Below are 12788 nucleotides of genomic sequence, written 5' to 3'. Positions count from 1 at the left end.
AAACTTAAGTTATTGTCTGGAAACCAAATGTCTTCAGACCTCGATGACGACAACGACGACTTGATAGCAATATAAGACCCCAAAATTTTTTTGCGGTCATATAAAAATTTGAAATGGGACATTTAATCTACTTAATGGTCCAGTATCCAAAATCTAATTCCATGGCTAGATTCAGCATATAAAACAAGCATTCTGAGAGTATTGCATGGCAACACAAAGTCCCCTACCGTTTAAAAATTAATTGTACTGGAACAATATGCTAACTTGATCTATAACTTGTCATGATGTAAACTATATAACAAATATCAAGTCAATATCTTCAAGCATGATGACAAAAAGTGTGGAAAACTGATTAATTAAGTGAATTTACTAAGTCCAAGGACCATAACGCTGCACAAAATTATCAGACCAGAACAAAATTTGGTCTGTAACGTGTCATGATAAAACTATATACCAATCATCAAATTAATATCTTCAAGTATGATGAAAATAAACAGCTGCGCCATAAGCGCATGATACACCCGTCGCTTTTTTAAAGAATAAAGTTCAATAACTTCTCAATGTCATTTCAGAAATTTATGAAAAACTAAAGGGAGGTTAGCTTAATAGATATAAACCAGTCAACAAAGTTTCATGAAAACTGCTCAAAGCACTTTAAAGATATTGTCCGAAAACTGGAAAATCACCCCCTTTTTATGAATAAAATCCCATAACTTGGAAACATTAAATCTAATATTTATAAAAATCGAAAGGGAGCTTATGTCAATCGATATAAACAATTCACCAAACTTTCATGAAAACTGCTGAAAGCATTTTTGAATTGTTGTCCGAAAACTGGAAAATCCCCCTTTTTTTAAAGAATAAAACCCCATAACTCGGAAACATAAAATCTAAAATTAGTAAAAATCGAAAGGGAGCTCATGTCAATAGATATAAACAATTCACCTAAGTTTCATGCAGATTGGTTAAAGCGTTTTTGAGTTATTGTCTGACATGTTGACGACAGACGGACGGACGGACAACGGTATACCATAATACGTCCCGTAAACAGGCGTAAAAATTGTGCAAATCTGATTATTTGAGTGAATTTTCTAAGTCCAAGGACCATAACTCTGCAAAAATCATCAGACCTGAACAAAATTCGAACTTGATCTGTAACTTGTCATGATAAAACAATGTACCAATTATTAAATCAATATCTTCAAGCATGACGAAAAAAAGTGCGGAAAACTGAATATTTGAGTGAATTTTCTAAGTCCAAGGACCATAACTCTGCACAAAATTATCAGACCAGAACAAAATTCGAACTTGATCTGTAACTTGTCATGATAAAACATTGTACCAAATATCAAATCAATATCTTCAAGCATGAAGAAAAAAAGTGTGGAAAACTTATTTGCCAGACTGACGGATGGACAGACAGACAGACAGAGAGACAGACAGAGTGCAAACCTAAAGTCCCCTTCGACTTCGTCTGAATGCACAGTTAGATTCAGCATATCATAGAACCACAAGAATTCAGTTTTTGATTAAATCAAACAATGTCTAGTTTTGGACCCTTTGGACCTGAATGTAGCCTATTTAAAAATGTCCAAATATCCAATATAGTAATACATGGTAAAAACCTCAAACAATTCAAGACTTTAAATCAATCCTCAATGAAATTGGTTAAAAGATTTGTGTATTTATTTTCAATTGAAGATTTCTTGCTGTTGTGCAATGCTTTGCTGTTGCGCAATACTTAGTAAATCTGTTTACAAACTAAATATAATAATTTACACACCCTGTTTGGTGTGTGTCTCCTGCCATATCAGTATTTGTTGTTTCTTATATAGATCATAAATAATTTATGTTAGAACCAGCTTAGCCAGTATTAGATAAGTCTTGTTTTTGGCCTCTAGTTTCTTAACGATTAAAGCCACACCCCACAAAATCGACCCCAATCTTCTGTGTGTGGTATGGAACCTTGTGGTACAATTACATAGAGATCCATTGACTAATACTGAAGTATTTGTCTAGAAACCAGAAAAACCTTGTTCCCCCCCTAATTCCTAAACAGATCGGGCCATAACCCCCAAAGTCAATCCCAACCTTCCCTTTGTGGTATGGAACCTTGTGGTATAATTTCACAGAGATCTATACACTTATACACAAGTTATTGTCCGGAAACAAGAAAAATGCCTTTTTGGCCCCTTTTTCCCAAACAATTGGGACCATAACCCCCAAAACCAATCCCAACCTTCCTTTTGTGCTATTGAACTATGTGGTTAAATTTCATAGAGATCCATACACTTATACTAAAGTTATTGTCAGGAAACCAAATGTCTTCGGACGACGACGACATGATAGCAATATACGAACACAAATTTTTGCAGTTGTATAAAAATTGTCGTTTTGTCCAGAATTAAGTAAACAAAAATGCTTAAACGGCAGTTTACCGACATCTTGTTTGAAAAAGCTTAATCTATCTTATTGAAATCTTGTCAATAATTTTTGGTTAAGTCAAAAGGTGTGAAATTTAATGTTCCTGTCATAAACATTATTACCTACGGTAATGTCCCCTACTTAATCCTATTGATTTTTAATAACCAATCAACCAAATTATGACACGGTAATTAGGTAATTAACAACGTGCAGTTATTTCCATGAACAATTTTAATCCATTTAAACAATCAAATTCTCACTGATATTCTAAGGATTTTATTATTTATTTTAATCAAATTACTTTTTTTATTCTATTTCAAAAACACGTTTTATGTTACCAAGTTTATCGCAAGTCATCACTATACTAGAATTGCACAACATAACCAGAAAAAAACATCCCACTCGATACACAATACTCGGGATTATTCTTCGTTGAATTTTTAAATTCGTGGTTTGCTGGGACCCACAAAACCCACAAAAATTGGTATATCATGAATAAAAATGAATCCACAGTAATTAAATACATTCAATGGAAGATAGGTGCGTTTTTGTGTGATACTTACGTGTATATTCTGTTATAACTGTGACTACTTGACATGGTGCTGTGGCCATTCTCTGATACACTTAAACTTTTGTCCTTCAAAAATCTCTCAAAGTATTGGTAGTGCTTACTGGGAATAAAGGGACATAACTCTAAAAATAAAATTTAATGAACTGATTAATCTTTGTAAAAAAAGAAACATGCCTGCAGTACCCTTCCTGAACATTTACATATTATTTGGTTATCAAAATATGTGTTGTTTGTACAATTAATAGTTATTTTGAAGATCTAGTTTTGTTTAAATTCACCATCAAATGTTCTGTAGTTTTTTCCCTGTCTATTCTTGTGCACTAAATAATTATCTTGCTGAAGGACTAATATTCTTGGTCATTACAGCCTTCATATGAGATCAACATTAAAAGCTCTATAAACTCTTATTATTTGCATAGGTGCACATTTATATTGGTCGATTCAAGGGAATAGCAAAGTTTGCTCAAAAGAAAAGTCAAATTAACTGAAAACATAGCACAAACATTACAACGTATGAAAACCATTACACAATAATTCAATAAACTGTTAACACAGAGATATGTCTCGCCTTTTTATAATTTTGATAATGCAAATGTTGAAATTAAAATAGCAATACTTTAACATGTAAGTTATGCAAATATTCAAAGTCAATGAACCATGACTGAAGGTACATGGCTAAACAATCTCCATGGAATGAGATGTGCCAATGCTAATACAACTGCATACCAAATACCATTGACTTATCATAAGTCGTTCCCTTTAAACATACCCAAACACAAACATTAACTTGTAAATTATGTAAAAGTTTCAAAGTCAATGAACCATGATGAGGGGGTGGGGGTATATAATCTCCATGCTAAGAAGACTTGCAAATGCCGATAAATTTGCATACGAAATATCACTGACTTAACACTAGCTTTTCATCTTAAACTGATCTAATCACAAACTAATACATATAAACTAAGCAAAAGTTTCAAAGTCAATAGACCATGACTGAGGGGGCGGGGCCAAATATTCTCCATGGAAATGAGACGTGCTAATGCTTATATAACTGCATACCAATTAACATTGGCCTACCATTAATGGTTCCCCTTGAACTGACCTAATCACAAACTAATACATGTAAACTCAGCAAAATATTTAAAAGCAATAGACCATGACTGAGAGGGACTAGGGGGGGGGGGGGGGGGGAGCAAAATAATCTCCATGGAAATGAGATATGCCAATACTTATACAACTGCATACCAAATATCATTGACCTACCACTAGTGATTCCCCATAAACTGACCTAATCACAAACTAATACATGTAAACTAAGCAAAAGTTTTAAAGTCAACAGACCATGACTGAGGGGGCAGGGCCAAATAATCTCCATGGAAATGAGATGTGATAATGCTTATACAACTGCATACCAAATATCATTGACCTACCACTAGTGGTTCACCATAAACTAGACCTAATCACAAACCAGGGTTCACCACAGAATGAAAATCAAGGGTGGGGGAAAAAAAGTTCATCAAATCAGAGATTTTGTGTTGCGTTGTCGAATCGATTCCTTGTGTATTAATTATTAATTATACAGTATGCCTTACATGTATTTGTCAAATATATAGCTAATTTGGAAAGGGGGTCTCACACAGATTTTGTAGTTGGTCCTATTAGTGGTCACCACACTTGTAGGAACATATTAAACAGGGAGAGTAAACACCTGATGTGGCTTCCCAGATTGCAGGAATATTCTGACAAATTTTATCTAAATTGTCTTATGGAAAACCACATGGTAAAAAGGTCTAAAAAGATAAAGAAATTAATAATAAAAAAAAAATATTCAGTCACAGAATTTCAGTCATAGCCTATCTAGCAGTTTATAAAATCATATGTGTTATGTAGAATTTTATTAAATTAACTACCCTCTTTTCCAATACAATTATGTAAAGGAATTATATATCCAGTTTTACTCTTTTCTTACTTTAAATGAGTTTTAAGGTAAGGAAACTCCTATCCCAGATCTAACTGTCTAAAAATAACCAGACAATGTTTGTCTGTTATTTAGGTATTCCCCAGTAATTTCTCGCCAAAAGAGATCATGTGACATTGTTGTCAACAAAAAGACCATGTGGTCAGGGAATCCATTTGTTTTCTGGATTACTGCTTTAATTAATCTAGTTAGGATATAAACATTCCATTTAAGGTATAGTCAAACATATGCATAATATAAAATAACTGTAGTTTGCAAACAAGTTTTACTTTTCAATTAAATTGAAAAAACTGGGTCATGATCGTTCATTGGTTGTTACCTTGTTCAACCACGCGAGACCATGTAAATAATATAATCAGCTGTCAGTGTACATCCCTTGAGACAGTAAACAATAATTCGACTTCTTAATTGCCACTGACATGATAATTGGATTAGGGATATCTGAAATTTAACTTCAATCTAATGAAATTTTAAAGTGTGGCGGACAATAAAATAAGCGTGGCGCTGGGAATTTTAATGTGGTGCTAGAAATTTTAGTGTGACGCACCGCCATCCTTAAATGGGTTGTGGTGATCCCTGACAAACTAATACATTGTTGATGCCTCCGCAGACGACGACGCCAGAAACAGCATACCTATGTCTCACTTTTTGACTCCGTCAAGGCGAGACAAAAACTATGTAGAAACTTCTCACACTTACGATGATTAAGGCAAAGCATGGTTGAATTAAAATTTGGTTTCAGAGAAGATGCATAATTTCTAAGTGCTTACCTAAACATTGTAAATGTTTTTTTTCTAGTTGACTAAAATAATTCTAATCAAAGTTGTTGGGAATAAATTTTGTAAGAACAGATTAGTGTTCAGCTTGGATGGGTTAAATTACAGAAAAATTTTCAAAGTTGGTTCAGAGATAGAATATTAGATTACTCAAAATCAAGGTTTCTCTAAAGATTATATTTCACAAGTATGTTAGTATACAAATAATTTTATGTTTTCTATCAGGTCCATATAGTTCAGAAATTTATTTGAATAGGATAATATCAGGTCCAAAGAGGTTATAGATTTAAAGGATATTTTATATTGTGTCTGTATGGTTTATAAAACTACTTATGAATCTTATGGTCAGTACACTTAATAGATTTACTTGCAATACAATGTTATCATAGTTTTCTGGTCACTATAGTTTACATATTTACATTTGATGTATTTTTCCTGGTCACTTAAGATAACAGATAAATCTGTGAATTTTTTTTTTTTTATTTGTAGTATATTACAAAATATGCACATTGCACAAAAAAAAAAGACTCACAAAGCTTTTCTCCTGTTTCATAGTGAGAACAAAAAACAATTTATTTTCCGACATTGTAAATAAATTGTTTTTATTCTGCAATTTTACCTTGACATTTTACGTTTTTTTTTAAATTTTCAGTTGGCTTTTTTACAGAAGACTACAAAATGTACAACTACAAATCATTTATTTGTACAACAGTCGGCCAATTGCAGGATAAATAAATTGATTTGTGACAAGATTATGTTTCTGATCCATACAGTCAATGAATTTACCTGTCATAAGATGTTCTCTCTTTGTCCTTACAGTTAATGAATTTACCTGTCATAAGATGTTCTCTTTTTGTTCCAAACGGTCAATAGATTTACCTGTCATAATGTGTTCTCCCTTTGATCCATACAGTCACTGAATTTACCTGTCATAAGATATTTCTATAAGCCTTACAGTTAAGGAATTTACCTATCATAAGATGTTCTCTTTTTGTTCCAAACAGTCAATAGATTTACCTGTCATAAGATGTTTTCCCTTTGATCCATACAGTCAATGAATTTACCTGTCATAAGATGTTTTCTCTAAGCCTTACAGTTAAGGAATTTACCTGTCATAAGATTTTCTCTCTTTGTTCCAAACAGTCAATGAATTTACCTGTCATAAGATGTTTTCTCTAAACCTTACAGTTAATGAATTTACCTATCATAAGATGTTCTCTTTTTGTTCCAAACAGTCAATAGATTAACCTGTCATAAGATGTTCTCCCTTTGACACATACAGTCAATAGATTTACCTGTCATAAGATGTTCTCCCTTTGATCCATACAGTCAATGAATTTACCTGTCATAAGATGTTTTCTCTAAGCCTTACAGTTAAGGAATTTACCTGTTATAAGATGTTTTCTCTAAGCCTTACAGTTAAGGAATTTACATGTCATAAGATTTTCTCTCTTTGGTTCATACAGTTAAGGAATTTACCTGTCATAAGATGTTTTCTCTCTTTGGTCCATACAGTTAATGAATTTATATATCATAAGGTTTTCTCTCTTTGGTCCATGCAGTTAAGGAATTTACATGTCATAAGATGTTCTCTCTTTGGTCCATACTGTTAATAAATTTACCTGTCATAAGATGTTCTCTCTTTGGTCCATACAGTTTAAACATTTTATCACATATATCTGAGATGTCTGTATTCAAAGGATCATTCAAGGCTTGAAACAAAGTACCAAACTGCTTCAACTCATCATAATTTGTAAAAATATTTGGAAGCTGTAATAAATATTCTATGCAAATTAAAGTCACAAATACAATACAGTATATCAAATATTAGATTGTATATAATTTGATTGAAACTGGTGCCATTTATGCTGCATACAACTGAGGACATTGATTTTGTTAGTTGGTCAAGGCACCTGACAGTCTCTATAATGTTGTCTGAATACAGAAATATTTTCATTGTCAATCTCATATTTAAGGTGAATCTATTTACTATTACTATTCAACAATCTTTTATTGACTACATCTTTTTTTAAACCATGCAAACAATTACTAATTTTGTTTATCTTGTCTGTTGATGTCTCACTTAAGTTTGTCTTTTTAATATTTTATAATATCTATGATAAAGTCACCTTGTTCATATATTCCTTAACCAGTAATGCATGATGACCAATACTACTTGTCTCACTTTTTTCTCCAACACTGCGAGTCCTGTGTTTTCTTGGTTTAGTTTCTTCTTGATCTGATGTGGATAAACTAAATAAGAAGGATTATTTTGTCAGTTTAACTACTTTTTAAATTGGAAAATTTGGAAAAATGACAGACAATTACACTTAAGGTTGGTCATGGAAAAGATCAGGTAAGCATAAACACATGTATTTTAGACCTTAGATCTAAAACATTCAAAAGCCAGGTATTTGCACATACAAATAATATTCAAGTGAAATTTTCAATCTTTAAAGGTCTGTTGTTTCTAATTTTTAAGCTTACTTGATTGGCAGAATTGAACCAAGAGCTGTGGCTACCTTACCTTACTGTCTATATAAGTAAGCAAAGAAGTAGGTTTACAAAGGGTCAAAATTGGTCCTATAATTCTGTGAAATTTTAATTAAGTACTTAGAGTTAGCATCTTATGACAAAATGTGTCAAAATATCTGACAAATACAAAATCAACAAGTTTTGACACATCAGAACACTTATGAAGTCATTATGATGTTATAAATGTGCACTCTTATGACGAAAATCGTAATTTTCACTAACTTTTTGGTTAAATTTAAAAGTATTTGCTTGAAACAACATTGGCCACATGCAAGGACCACTATGAATTTTTATTAGGATGCGTATCTGATCGGTATAAATCTTTGTATAACAATTTTATGTTGGTCAAACGGTATGGCCAATGTTTTTCAGAATGAAATAGACTGTACAAATGCATAAAAACAGGCAATCTGGCTAAAACCCTGTAAAATATCAAACTTTTGAAGCTGTTTAAATGAACAGCAGACAGAAAAAGGGTCTATCTAAATCTGATTATTAAATAGATTTTTGCATATGATATAACAAAGTTCAATATTTAGGGCCAAATTAAGGCCTTCCTGGCTCTACTCCTTGACCGTTTTAAAAAATATGTGACATCTTTCATTTCTTTGTTCTAGTTGGTGGACATCCTGTTGGTAGCTGCACTCTGTGTGCAGGGGTTTTATTGTATATCTTTACATACTCTGGTTTAGAAAAGCAAATGGGAGAGGTTTGATATGTATGTAAATCTGCCTGTATCAAGTCAGACTAGCTGTACCATTTGTTGTTCCTTGTTGACTTTGTATGTCTTCTATATTGGATGAGGCAGATTTTTGTGGACTCTGTTGTACTGTCCAATACACGTATTTTAAGAAATGCCTGATTTCCTTTTGATGTATTATATTATGTTTTGTAACCGATGTGACAGGTTTAATTTTCAGGGATTGGTACAATATATATATATACAAGTATACTCACAATGAATGCTGATTAAGATCATTAATAGTAGTACTAGAACCTAGAATAAAAAAAAACAATAACAAACTAGAATGCACACATAATTTGAAGTGCTAAGCATATCCCCCCTCCCAATTCTTAGTAGATTTTCTACTTTCATTTTTTTTTAGTTTCTTTAACTTGATGTGTCTGATACCAGTCTCCCTGAACTGCAAAATGTTACAGAAAACTTTAAAAGAAAACTTCTTTCTTTCAGAAATACTTCTCTCTTTTTTTATCAGGTTTAAACTTTTAAATATTTTGATATCCCATGGCCAGTCTCTCTTACCCGACAATTAATACTACAGACATGCAAGTTTCAATTTTAATTATTCTCTACCTGACTTGCCTGATGATAAAAGGCAAGTCTGACATTTCTAGAAACTCAAAAAGTTACCAATATGTTTGTACGTCATACCTTCTGAAGATGCTATAGAAGATCTGTCTTTTTCAGCTTGCCTGATGGTTTCCTGTAGTAATTCAATAGTGGCCTCCTGGTAAGCCCGCTGGAAACACTGGCCTACAGCAGCGCAAATAGTGTCTGCCTGAGCCTGTAAATAAATGTATGTTAAATCTGTTATTTTTAAGTTGTGCCTGTTCAAGGATTCTGGATATCTTATTGCTGTTTTAATTTTCAAGGTCTCCATAGCTTAACACATGAAAAGATGTACAACAAACATGTATAATATCAGTGAGTATAGGTCAAAATAAAAATATCAAGTTTCACTACATCGGAGCACTATATATTTTTTTTATGAATTTTGGCAGACATTTAAAAAATTGTGACTGACAGATAATTTCTGACACAGGAAATCAATTTGGAGTAGCAATTTCTACCTAATTATCAATTTTCAATGAAATCCTAGCACAAAAAAGATGTCTCTAAAAATTTGTGATTTTTTTTAACATAATGCCTCGTTCACACGTACATTTAATTCGAATTGAATTCGAATCAAATGCGAATCGAATTCGCTAAGCGCGTTCACACACTCATCTTTTTTCAATTCGAATTGAATTAGAAATGCGTTTTCGTTAATGCGAATTAGTTAATTCGCTTCAATTCGAAATTAAACTGTGGTGTGGACACTTTCTAAATTGTAATTCGAATTACCCGAACAAGTGCTTGGACAGAAAAATTAAAAGAATATTATCATTATTTCGTGATTCTTTAAAATTAAAGACGTAACACTAATAATTGGTGTTAGCGAAAATATCATAGGCGAAAACCATAATGACGTCATTGTGGTCATGACGTCATAATGACGTCATTGTGGTCATGACGTCATATGCGTATATATGCTGACAAGTCTGACATGTCCGACAATAATTTATAAATGGGTAACACTTGGTCGTTAATGGAGACATTCTGTCATATAGGGTGTTGGGAGGATGATGCTATTTAGGTCTAGTGATCTGAGACTCACAAAAAAGAAAAACCAACATGTTTACGAAAAACTTTTTTTTTTCTCGTTTAACAATCATTATGCTTTGTGCAAAATAGCAGGAAAAAATGTACTTGTTGGAAAAATAGGAAAACCCTTGCCCTGTTATTGAAATGAGAAGGAAAAATGATTCCGATAAACGTCATATCAGATCAAGAGAGCAAGTTTGGAGATGTTATTGGCTCTAAAATGGTTGTTTTGTTTAAATTATGATAATGCTAATTAAAAGTTAACATTGTTTGGACAGTAAAGCGAATTTGACGCGCATTGTAATTCGTATTAAAATTTACGTTCAGACGTAAAACATTTCGAATGCGAATTAAACTAATTCGAATTAGTTAATGCGAATCAAATTCGAATTATGTGTGAACGCAGCATTAGTTTGACACCAGTTATCAATTTGGAATAGCATAATATACCTACATATCAATTTTTGTAGAAATTTTATATCAGATCTTTCTCAAAATTTGTGATTTTGATTTGCCAATTTTCACATAAAAATAAAATGTACATCTACATTTTTATGCACGACAACTGCGCAAAATTTCATCAATGATCTACCCATACTTTTGGTTTTTTTTATGTACGAAAAAAAATTGTGACAGACTGAAGGATAAAGTGAAAACTAGAGGGCACCAACATGAATAATGCAGGACCCAAATAATGAGTTCTCCTCCAGGTAAGTATATCCTAGTATGCAAATCTCTATACAATCTACACAGTCAAAATATAGACAAAATAATGACACTAACCTGATTTTTACAGTACAGTACTGCCAAATCACATTTGTCAGGAATTCCTGTAAAAAATAATCTTAAGTAAACTTTTAGTGTCAAGTATTTTTATTACTTCAGATTTATGTTTTCTTTTGTTTTCATTTTTCAGTATATCCTTTTCTAAACAAATAGAAAACTGGAATACAAGTATAAAGGTACTTTTAAAAATATGTATTTATCAGTTTTAAGCAATAACAAAGTTTTCCCATTGCATGTACAACATACTTCTTATTCCAGAAAATCACTGAATGTCAGGACTGATGCAAAGCTGATGATGAAAGTCTATGCTGTCCCGTGCCTGATATCATTGTTGTTTGATTTATGAAGTAACAGCCATGTTAAAAAGGCATTTCTGTGATGGCTGTGGCCTATTATCTTTTTCCAGTTTGAAGAGATATTTCTCGTATCACAGACTCACTGAACAGATTGTGATATGAATAAGTTATACAAAATATGTGTATTTTTTTGGTTAGCCTATCATGTCATTGATGACTTTCAATTGTCACAACAGACTACTTTTCCCCTGTGGTAACTTAGATTTTTGATTTCTTCAATAATATACAAAACACTCACATGTTTCACCTGAAAATAATCTTTTTGTCATATTTGGTTTCATTCTGAAGCATACAAAAAGCTTGAAGATGACATACTGTTTAGGTTCAACAGAGAAGAATATTGTTCTTGGAATTTTCTTGTTTTACAAAAAGATAATGTTTACCAAAAGAGAAATTTGTTTCACATCTCGTGAGAATTTAATATCCCTTGATATCAACTCTCTTTATATTTAATTTTCTTTATATTTAGAAAAAAGGGTCTTTTATTACTTGAATATTGAAATTAAGTAACTCTAGTCTAGTTGATATTGAACAGATATATCATGTTAAGGATGGGTATTTGCGAAAAATACCAGTCGAGAGAATGTTAAATTTCGCGAGCACTAAGGCGAGGGAAATTCATTCTCAAGACTGGTATTTTTCGCAAATACCCCTCAAGAACATGCTATATCTGTTTAATTACACCGAATGTTAACGTACAAAACGCATTGATGATCGTGACATAAAACGCATTGATGATCGTGACATTACAAGCGTCCAGTCGGATAGAGTATTTTTTGGCAAATGCCATGGCAGAGAGGGTAAAAAAGGCATATCCTTTTTGCATATACCCCGGCGCTGTTTAAAAATGAACGATATTCATTTGATAAAAGTAAATTGGTGAAAAATACACTGGCTATCAACCAATCAAAACCCAGGATTCTTACATAAGGTGTAATTATAAGAGATATCCCATTCTGACTCCTCATGACCCTTC

The 12788-nt window shown here is 32.4% G+C and overlaps 1 protein-coding gene across 3 annotated transcripts in view; it reads right to left on the bottom strand.

Annotated features, from left to right (window-relative positions):
• The window catches only part of LOC127734290 (cerebral cavernous malformations protein 2 homolog), a 38312-nt gene that overhangs the window by 14113 nt on the left and 11411 nt on the right, over nucleotides 1-12788 (bottom strand). For 2 of the 3 annotated variants that reach the window (XM_052244132.1, XM_052244119.1), the window contains exons 6-11: nucleotides 11454-11500; nucleotides 9678-9810; nucleotides 9242-9281; nucleotides 7879-8002; nucleotides 7372-7519; nucleotides 2988-3117 (exon numbers count right to left, since the gene is read on the bottom strand). In XM_052244132.1, coding sequence (XP_052100092.1) covers nucleotides 2988-3117; nucleotides 7372-7519; nucleotides 7879-8002; nucleotides 9242-9281; nucleotides 9678-9810; nucleotides 11454-11500 — 622 coding nt within the window. The remainder of the gene's footprint in view (nucleotides 1-2987; nucleotides 3118-7371; nucleotides 7520-7878; nucleotides 8003-9241; nucleotides 9282-9677; nucleotides 9811-11453; nucleotides 11501-12788) is intronic. The other variant, XM_052244126.1, reaches the window with a different exon arrangement.

The sequence above is a fragment of the Mytilus californianus genome, unplaced genomic scaffold, assembly GCF_021869535.1.
Source record: "Mytilus californianus isolate M0D057914Y unplaced genomic scaffold, xbMytCali1.0.p SCAF_1, whole genome shotgun sequence".
NCBI classification, from domain to species: domain Eukaryota; kingdom Metazoa; phylum Mollusca; class Bivalvia; order Mytilida; family Mytilidae; genus Mytilus; species Mytilus californianus.
The sequence above is the reverse complement of the archived record's forward strand: the minus strand, read 5'-3'. Positions and strand labels throughout refer to the sequence as shown.